Consider the following 10,711-nt stretch of genomic DNA (forward strand, 5'->3'; position numbering starts at 1 on the left):
AATCCAGAGAGGTTAGAAAATGTATCTAGATTGTCACGGGTGCTGAAGGTGGGTGTGGTGCAGGAATCAAGCGCAGGACGCAGAAACTAAGTCCAAAAGACTTTAGTGAAATATTCACGTAGTACACGAGCCCAACAAGCCCGGAGGCGAAATAAAGGCGCACACAGGCGTCAAACAAAAGGCGCACTAACATGTGCAAAAACCTCTCCAAACAACGGAGGGAAACACGTAGCACAGAACACCAAACAGAAGCGTAATCACACACAACACCTGACACAAACAACAAGAACTAAATAGGACACTAATGAAGACTAACTAGAAACAAGTGTACATCATCAAGACAAAACCAAAGGAACATGAAACATACAACGGTGGCAGCTAGTACTCCGGGGATGACGACCGCCGAAACCTGCCCGAGCAAGGAGGAGGAGCAGCCTCGGCCGAAACCGTGACAGTACCCCCCCCCCTTGACGCGCGGTTCCAGCCGTGCGCCGACCCCGGCCTCGGGGACGACCAGGAGGACGCGGAGCAGGGCGCGTGGGATGGCCCCGGTGGAACTCCGACAGGAGAGACGGGTCTAGGATGTCCCTCCGCGGCACCCAGCACCGCTCCTCCGGGCCGTACCCCTCCCACTCCACGAGATACTGGAGACCCCCCATCCGGCGTCTTGAGTCCAAGATGGACCGAACTGTGTACGCCGGAGCCCCCTCGATGTCCAGTGGGGGCGGAGGAGTCTCTCCTATCTCACCTTCCTGGAGTGGACCAGCTACCACCGGCCTGAGAAGAGACACATGGAACGAGGGGTTAATATTCTTATATTCAATAGGCAGATGTAACCTATAACACACCTCGTTCAGTCTTCTCAGGACTTTAAAAGGCCCCAAAAACCGCCGACCCAGCTTCCGGCAGGGCAGGCGGAGGGGCAGGTTTCTGGTTGAGAGCCAGACTCGATCTCCGGGTGCGTACACCGGCCCCTCACTGCGGTGGAGATCGGCGCTCGCCTTGTGTCGACGGATGGCCCGCTGCAGGTGGACGTGTGCAGCGTTCCACGTCTCCTCCGAGCGCCTCATCCAATCATCCACCGCAGGGGCCTCGATCTGGCTCTGCTGCCAAGATGCCAGAACCGGCTGGTAACCTAACACACATTGGAAGGGGGTTAGGTTGGTAGAGGAGTGGCGGAGAGAGTTCTGGGCCATCTCGGCCCAGGGAATATACCGAGCCCACTCCTCCGGCCGGTCCTGGCAATACGACCTCAGAAACCTACCCACATCCTGGTTGACTCGTTCTACCTGCCCATTGCTCTCTGGGTGGTACCCCGAGGTAAGGCTCACCGAGACCCCCAAACGCTCCATGAACACTCTCCAGACTCGGGAGGTAAACTGGGGGCCTCGATCAGACACTATATCCTCGGGTACCCCGTAGTGCCGGAAAACGTGGGTGAATAGAGCTTCGGCGGTCTGTATGGCAGTAGGAAGACCCGACATAGGGAGAAGACGACAGGCCTTAGAGAACCGGTCCACAACGACCAGGATGGTGGTATTCCCCTGAGAGAGGGGAAGGTCTGTCACAAAATCCACTGAGAGGTGGGACCATGGTCGTTGTGGAACGGGCAGGGGTTGTAACTTACCCCTGGGCAGGTGTCTGGGCGCCTTACACTGGGCGCACACCGAGCAGGAGGAGACATAAACCCTCACATCCCTGGCTAACGTGGGCCACCAGTATTTAGTGCTAAGACAATGCACTGTCCGGCCAATACCCGGATGTCCAGAGGAGGGTGGCGTCTGAGCCCAGTAAATGAGTCGATCCCGAACCTCGAGCGGAACGTACTTCCAACCCACAGGACACTGTGGAGGGCTAGGGTCGGCACGCAACGCCCGCTCGATTTCAGCATCGACCTCCCACACAACCGGTGCCACAAGACAAGACGCCGGTAGTATGGGAGTAGGCTCAACGGACCTCTCCTCCGTGTCATACCGCCGGGACAGCGCATCTGCCTTACCGTTCTGGGACCCAGGGATGTACGTGATTTTAAATACGAACCTGGCGAGAAACATACTCCATCGAGCCTGGCGAGGGTTCAGTCTCCTCTCTGCCTGGATGTACTCCAGGTTCCGATGGTCAGTCAAAATGAGGAAAGGGTGTTGAGCCCCCTCAAGCCAATGCCTCCACACCTTAAGGGCCTGAACTACAGCTAACAGCTCCCTGTCCCCGACGTCATAATTTCGCTCCGCCGGGCTGAGCTTTTTAGAGTAAAAAGCACAGGGGCGGAGTTTAGGTGGCGTGCCGGACCGTTGAGAGAGTACGGCCCCGATACCGGCCTCAGACGCGTCCACCTCGACCTGAAAGGGTAAGGCGGGATCCGGATGCGCCAGCACCGGAGCCGACGTAAACAGGTCCTTCAGTCTCCCAAAGGCCCTGTCCGCCTCAGCTGACCACTGCAGGCGCACCGGACCCCCTTTCAGAAGGGACGTGATGGGAGCTGCCACCTGTCCAAAACCCCGGATAAACCTCCGGTAGTAATTCGCAAAGCCCAAGAACTGCTGCACCTCTTTGACAGTGGTTGGGGTTTGCCAATTACGCACGGCTGACACACGGTCCACCTCCATTCTCACCCCTGACGCGGACAACCGATAACCCAAAAAGGAGACCGACTCCTGGAAAAACAGACATTTCTCTGCCTTGACATACAGGTCGTGCTCCAACAGCCTCCTCAATACACGACGCACCAGGGCTATATGCTCGGCTCGGGTAGACGAGTACACTAGAATGTCATCTATGTACACGACCACCCCTTGCCCCTGCATATCCCGGAAAATCTCATCCACGAAGGATTGGAAGACTGATGGAGCATTCATCAACCCGTATGGCATGACGAGATACTCGAAATGACCCGACGTGGTACTAAACGCTGTTTTCCATTCGTAGCCCTCCCAAATGCGCACCAAGTTATACGCGCTCCTGAGATCCAGTTTTGTGAAAAACCGCGCTCCGTGCAATGACTCCGTCATGGTCGCAATCAGAGGGAGTGGATAGCTGTATTTCACAGTAATCTGATTGAGACCACGGTAATCAATGCACGGGCGCAACCCTCCATCTTTTTTCTTCACAAAAAAGAAGCTCGAGGATGCGGGAGAAGTGGAGGGCCGTATGTATCCCTGTCTCAAAGATTCGGCTATGTAAGTCTCCATAGCTTTTCTCTCCTCTTGAGACAAAGGAAACACGTGGCTCCGTGGGAGCGCTGCTCCTGCCTGGAGATCAATCGCACAATCCCCCTGTCTATGAGGAGGCAACTGCGTCGCCCTAGCTTTACTAAACACGAGAGCTAAATCCCCATATTCAGGCGGAATGTGCAGTGCGGGCACTTGGTTTGGACTCTCCACCGAAGTCGCCCCCACGGAAACACCCAGACATCGCCCCTCACACTGAGCAGACCACCCATTGAGAGCTCTCTGTTGCCACGAAATGGCAGGGTTATGGGTACTTAACCAGGGAATTCCCAGCACCACCGGGTACGCAGGAGAGTCGATCAGATATAGCTGTATAGTCTCCTCTTGACCCCCCTGCGCACACATCCTAAGTGGCGCTGTGATTTCCCTAATCAACCCCGACCCCAACGGGCGGCTATCTAAAGCATGAACGGGAAAAGGCTTGTCAACAGGCAGGAGAGGAATCCCTAAATCTAAACAAAACTTCCGATCAACAAAATTCCCAGCTGCGCCTGAATCTACCAGCGCCTTATGCTGGGAATGAGGTGCAACCTGTGGAAAACAAACAGGTATACAAAAGTGTACAACAGAGAGCTCTGGGTAAGTGGGGCTTCTACTCACCTGGGAAGGCTCCCCAGTGCGTGGCCTGTTGTCTCCTCCCTCTGGGAACCCTCCCCAGCACCTGGCCGCAGTGTGCCCTCCACGACTGCAATTGGTGCAGGGGACAGGCCACCTCGGGCTCCTCCTCCTCCTTTCTCTAGCGCCAGCACCCCCGAGCTCCATAGGGCTCGGCTCGGAGGTGCTGGAGGGTGGAATGGACGGACCCCACTCGGGACGTCCACGGGTGGCCAGCAGGGTGTCCAGACGGATGGACATGTCGACCAACTGGTCGAAGGTGAAATTGGTGTCCCTGCAGGCCAACTCACGTTGAACGTCCTCCCGTAGGCTACATCGAAAATGGTCGATGAGGGCCCGTTCATTCCACCCTGCGTCTGCTGCTAGAGTCCGGAACTCCAGTGCGAACGCCTGTGCGCTCCTCCTCCCCTGTCTCAGGTAGAATAGACGCTCCCCCGCCGCTTTGCCCTCAGGTGGATGGTCGAACACGGCCTTGAAGCGACGGGAGAACTCTGCGTAGGAGATGGTGGTGGCGTCTATCCTCCTCCACTCGGCGTTGGCCCATTCCAACGCCTTGCCTGTGAGACAGGAGATGAGGGCGAAAACGCTCTCGTGTCCCGAGGGCACCGGGTGTACAGTGGCCAGGTAGAGCTCCACCTGCAGGAGGAACCCCTGACACCCGGCAACTCGGGAGCGAGAGCCGAATCCCACTGGGTTCCGGACCTGGGACTGGTGGACCGGCCGATGGGGGTGGCAAGGTAGGTGGAGGTGTGGGTACCCCTCTGGACTCCCATCGGTGCAGGGTGTTGATGACATCCTGTAGAGCAGTCCCCAGTTGTCTGATCTGGTCATCCTGGCCGCGGACATGCTCCTCCAGCGACTCAGGTGTGGCTGTTGCTCCTGCTGATTCCATTATATATGGTGTGTGATTCTGTCACGGGTGCTGAAGGTGGGTGTGGTGCAGGAATCAAGCGCAGGACGCAGAAACTAAGTCCAAAAGACTTTAGTGAAATATTCACGTAGTACACGAGCCCAACAAGCCCGGAGGCGAAATAAAGGCGCACACAGGCGTCAAACAAAAGGCGCACTAACATGTGCGAAAACCTCTCCAAACAACGGAGGGAAACACGTAGCACAGAACACCAAACAGAAGCGTAATCACACACAACACCTGACACACACAACGAGAACTAAATAGGACACTAATGAAGACTAACTAGAAACAGGTGTACATCATCAAGACAAAACCAAACGAACATGAAACATACAACGGTGGCAGCTAGTACTCCGGGGACGACGACCGCCGAAACCTGCCCGAGCCAGGAGGAGGAGCAGCCTCGGCCGAAACCGTGACATAGATCCTCTATGAGGCTGTGGAGGGATTCAAGTAGTGGATTTAAAAGAAAACATGAATCATCAGCGTACAATGACACCTTTGTTTTTAAAGCCCTGGATTTATAATCCCTTGATATTATTGTTGGATCTGATTTTAATAGCTAACATCTCGATGGCCACGATAAATAGATATGCCGATAGTGGACAACCTTGTTTCACTCCTCTTGACAGTTTAAAACTTTCTGAGAAATAGCCATTATTTACTATTTTACACCTAGGGTTACTATACATGATTTTAACCCAATTCATAAGAGATTGTCCAAAATTGAAATGCTCCAGGCATTTATATATAAACCCCAGTCGCACTTTATCAAATGCCTTTTCGAAGTCTGCTATGAATAGTAGGCCTGGTTTCCAAGATTTTTCATAGTGTTCTATTGTTTCCAATACTTGCCTTATATTATCTCCAATTATTTTACATTTTAGTCATTTAGCAGACGCTCTTATCCAGAGCGACTTACAGTTAGTGAGTGCATACATTTTTCATACTGGCCCCCCGTGGGAATCGAACCCACAACCCTGGCGTTGCAAATGTCATGCTCTACCAACTGAGCTACACGGGGCCCGTCCAATGTATCGCCCATGTAAAAAACCTGTCTGATTAGAATGAATAATGTCCGACAATACCTTTTTAATTCTATGCGCTATACATTTTGCTAGAATTTTTGCATCACAACACTAAACTGTAAAGGGCCTCCAATGTTTTTAATGGACTGGATCTTTATATTTTCCACTTGTATCCTGTTTCAGTAATAATGAAATCAGACCTTCTTCTTGAGTGTCTGATAATCTACCATTTACATAGGAGTGGTTAAAACATGCTAATAACGGTCCTCTGAGTATATCAAAAAAGGTTTGGTATACCTCGACTGGTATGCCATCCAACCCTGGAGTGTTCCCGGACTTAAAGTCTTTAATTGCATCCAGAAGTTCCTCCTCTGTAATTTCACCTTCACATGAGTCTTTCTGCATGGCTGTTAATTTTACATTATCAATAGAAAAAAAATCTCTACAATTTGCTTCAGTTAGAGGAGATGGAGGCGACTGAAACGAAAACATATGCTTAAAGTACTTTGTTTCCTCCTTCAAAATATCATTTGGTGAATCATGGATGACTCCGTCATTTGTAACCAGTTTCAATAAATTATTTTTGGTAGCATTCCTATGTTGAAGATTAAAAAAGAATTTGGTGCATTTTTCCCCATATTCCATCCAGTTTGCTTTATTTTTTATAATATATTACACTTGATCTTTCTTGAATAAGTTTCTCCATTTCTTTTTGTTTTTCCTCTAATTTATTCTGAGCCTCTATGTTACAGTTTTTATTGCCATCTATCTGTTCTGTTAGACCTTCTATTTCCTTTGTTATTATGGACTCTTTCGACCTAAATTGCTTTTGTTTTCGAGATGAGTACTGAATTGCATGGCTTCTAAAGGCACATTTAAAGGTGTCCCATACAATGAGGGGATTTGCTGGACCTATGTTATGTCGGAAAAAATCAGTTATAAATTCCTCTGTCCTAGTTAAAAAGAAGTTATCATCCAATAGGCTTTGATTAAATGTCCAATATCCTCGCCCACGTGGAAATTCAGTAAGAGTAATGTATATGCCAATTATATGATGGTCCGACGGCATTCTGTCCCCTATCAACACTTTTTAAACTTTTGGTGCCAACAAGAATGACATAAGAAAGAAGTCAAGACGACTAGCTTGATTGAGTCTCCGCCATGTATATCTCACTAGATCAGGATATTTAAGCCTCCATGTATCTATAATATATATATTGGTGTAAACCCTGCTTCTAGTCATCTCCTTCAGTTAATAGATATCCTACTGTAAACCCTGCTTCTACTCACCCCTTCAGTTATTAGATATCTTGGTGTAAACCCTGCTTCTATTCACCCCTTCAGTTTATAGATATCTTGGTGTAAACCCTGCTTCTAGTCATCTCCTTCAGTTAATATATATCCTACTGTAAACCCTGCTTCTACTCACCCCCTTCAGTTAATAGATATCTTGGTGTAAACCCTGCTTCTAGTCATCTCCTTCAGTTAATATATATCCTACTGTAAACCCTGCTTCTAGTCACCCCCTTCAGTTCAGTGAAACTGTCATAGAGGGAAGGAAGGTAACCGTCTTGGCTCAAATGTAGGCCTGCCAGCCGTGTGCTTCATTGAAAGAAATACGTAAACACGAAAGTACAAGTTTAAATTTATCAAGGCATGAAATCATAAATACAGCACACATATTTATGACAGCAGAAATGTACAGTATCTAACACCAAACAGATTGTATATAAATATATTACATGACATCGTGAAAAAAGACACAATGGACAGCTAGACAGAAACGTAACTGAAGATATGAAACACAAACTTTCTGTCCAACAGTACAAAGCTCAAAAGCAGGTCCGTTTTCAACACTCTCTTACAGCGATAACGTATTTACATGGTTTTCTTACACACGGCAAAGAACAGATTAACAACATTCTGTTACAACACGGCAGTTTGTTAGCTGTCAGCATGTTCCCTTGCAGTGTGTCTTAGTGCAGTATAACTGAGCGTCCATTTTGTTTCTCTGTGTATTAGTTCTTGCTGTCAGCATGTTCCCTTGCAGTGTGTCTTAGTGCAGCATAACTGAGCGTCCATTTTTTTTCTCTGTGTCTTAGTGCAGTATAACTGAGCGTCCATTTTGTTTCTCTGTGTATTAGTTCTTGAACATGTCACACAGCAGTTTCTCCATAGGGGTGTTGCCGATGGTCCTGTGGAAGAAGAGGAGCTCGATCCGCTCGGAGCTGACGAAACGCAGAGAGGGCAACAGCAGGAGGAGCTTCCCAAATCTACACCGAGAGAGAGAGAGACAGCGAAGGGTGGTGAGTTATACACTTTGAATTTACAGCAAAGAGATTCCGTCAAAGTCCTGAACTGTCTAAAAAAATAGAAAATGAAACTGATTCCAATTCTGTTAAAAGCTGTCAAGATAATATCAAGATCAAGTCATTTACAGATTCCTAAAAGTGACATTTGATTTCACCAGCCAATTGAACATACTCTCATTCTTCAGGTTAGTAGCTAGCTATACATACATTGGAATCCAGATCCATGTGGATAAAAGGGCATAAAGGAAGAGTCTGAGCGCAGGGAGGTCTGTGAGGTTGTGCAGGGAGGTCAGTGAGGTTGTGCAGGGAGGTCAGTATGATTGTGCAGGGAGGTCAGTGAGGTTGTGCAGGGAGGTCAGTATGGTTGTGCAGGGAGGTCGTAGTGAATCCTACCTGGCAGGCTGACTGGAGTAATGTGATCTGATGTGTTGTCCCAACATCACCTGGGACTGATCCTGTAGGTTCTCTACCTGCTCTGGGTCCTTCAGACCTCGGGTCTCTGTGACAACAAAGAGTAAAAGTCAGTCAAACAGTCTCATGTCTTATTATCCACATGGCCAGTAGAATTTATACCCCCAGAAATAGAAAGACCTCTGGCAGTAAATCTAATCCAGATCAAACAGAAATATGTATTGCATTACATTCAGCTCTGTTCCCAAAAACATCACCACAGATTATATCTGGCCCTTCTTATTGCAAAGAAATTACACCACCGCAACAAAAAATCCCAAACCAACATCCCCCTGACGCCCCAGACACCCACCTGGTTTAAAGAGAACGATGGCCTTGAGGCAGGCGAACTCAGTAGGGTCTACGGCCAGGGCTTTGAACCTACTGAAGACCTCCTGGAGCAGACGCAGGTCCAGGCTGCTGTAGGATGTCTTACTCTGCGTGGTGGGGGGGGACACGTCAGGGAGGGACAGCAGAGGACAGCTGTCCAGGGGGAGAGACCACTGGATGGCACACAGCAGGAAGAGTTCAGACCACGCCTCCTCCAGCAGGATCACCTGGAGGGGGACAAAGGAAGTCAGATCAGTGGGGGGGGTCACACAAGGTTAGAGGTCACTGGTGACAGGTCATAAACATGACATCACAAACTGTGTCTCAAAGTGTCTCAAAACAGTGTCTCAAAACAGGTGGAAGTTGTATCAAACTATTCCTTGCACCATAAAAAAAACATCGCTTGTTTACCTGTTTGAGCTATACGACAGTGTTCATATTGACAAACTATCAATTACCAAACGATCTAGTGATATGTTTTATAAGCAGTTTATACTGTAAGTAAACCCTTTAACTGAAGTCTTCATGTACAATCATAGTGTCCTGTCTTACCTGGTCTCTGAAGGGGAGATTGGAGAACACTGGAAGGTTCTTGGCCCATTTAACAGACATAAAGAGAAGCCTGGCTGAAGTCTCGTACACGTTCTCTGTACTGGAAGGGTACAGGGACATGTGGTAGTCTGAGGACGCCCTCTCTGGCTCGTTACTGGTCACATCAATGTTCTCATCAACTGTGAAAGAAGTGGAATTATTTAAATACAAAGATAAAAACCTGGACATTATTGAAACTGTGAGAGAAACTGTAAATACGTGAGAAAGAAAGATGAAGAAGTAGAAAGAAAGAAAGAAAGAAAGAAAGAAAGAAAGAAAGAAAGAAAGAAAGAAAGAAAGAAAGAAAGAAAGAAAGAAAGAAATAAATGAAAGAAAGAAAGAAAAGAAAGAAAGAAAGAAAGAAAGAAAGAAAGAAAGAAAGAAAAGAAAAGAAAGAAGAAGAAAGAAAGAAAGGGAGGGAGGAAAAGCAGCCAACAAAGCCATAATAAAAGCCTCCTTACCATCCTCAGGGCTCCAGTTTAGCACAGGTCTCAGCGGTCATGAGGCTGACCATGAAGCGGTGGTTGTTCTGAGGGCTGGGGGAGGAGCCACAGCGCTGTAGGGGGCAGAGGAGGAGCTGGTGGAGGTGGAGGTGATGTGGGGCCGGGTGATCACTGAGCAGGAGGAGGAAGAGGAAGGAAGAGGAGGTGGGATCCCGTGTGGTGGCCAGGTGCTCCTTGTCTGTGTCCACGTCGATGGAGTCCAGATGCACCTGAGACGTGCTGCGGGGCTGACGCTCGTTCTGGACAGCTGGGGGGGGGGGGGGGGGGGGGGGGGGGGGGGGGGGGGGAGTTGAGACACACCTTTACACTTCACCGTCTAAGGAGACAGACTGCTCAACAAACATATCCCAATCTAACCTGAACTATACAAACTTTCAGATCTATTCATACTGAAAAACAGATTATTATATTTGACTCCAAATAAATGAATTTCACCGACTCACCATCTTTGTTCATGCCTGCCTGTAGGCACTTCTTCAGCCGACAGGCTTGGCACTGGTTCCGATGGGCCTTATCCACTGGGCACATGCCCGTACCAGCCTGACACCTGTTGGGATGAGCAGAGGAAAACATATATTTAGCAGAGTTTCACAGTATGTGAAATAATACATTATTCTAGAGATTTAAACGTCAACTAAGAAGTCGGGATCAACTTAAATGTATTAAAATCACAAATTATGTTTATTTATTTGTATGTAAAGTTGTGATGACACGATTAGCCTATCCATCAGTGGGTAGTTTG

General features: G+C 48.7%; 1 protein-coding gene across 1 annotated transcript in view; it reads right to left on the bottom strand.

The window, feature by feature from the left end:
• Positions 1-7,923: 7,923 nt before the first annotated feature.
• Positions 7,924-10,711, bottom strand: part of nr2e3 (nuclear receptor subfamily 2, group E, member 3) — a gene marked incomplete at both ends in the record, with an annotated part of 3,740 nt that continues 952 nt past the window's right edge. Inside the window, 9 exon segments of the mRNA XM_084200819.1 lie at positions 7,924-8,056; positions 8,489-8,594; positions 8,859-9,102; positions 9,428-9,606; positions 9,928-9,937; positions 9,939-10,030; positions 10,033-10,103; positions 10,105-10,216; positions 10,413-10,516. Of these exon segments, the coding sequence (XP_084056945.1) occupies positions 7,924-8,056; positions 8,489-8,594; positions 8,859-9,102; positions 9,428-9,606; positions 9,928-9,937; positions 9,939-10,030; positions 10,033-10,103; positions 10,105-10,216; positions 10,413-10,516 (1,051 nt within the window).

Source organism: Coregonus lavaretus (assembly GCF_964263955.1).
Source record: "Coregonus lavaretus genome assembly, contig: HAP1_SCAFFOLD_376, whole genome shotgun sequence".
Taxonomy (NCBI): Eukaryota; Metazoa; Chordata; class Actinopteri; order Salmoniformes; family Salmonidae; genus Coregonus; species Coregonus lavaretus.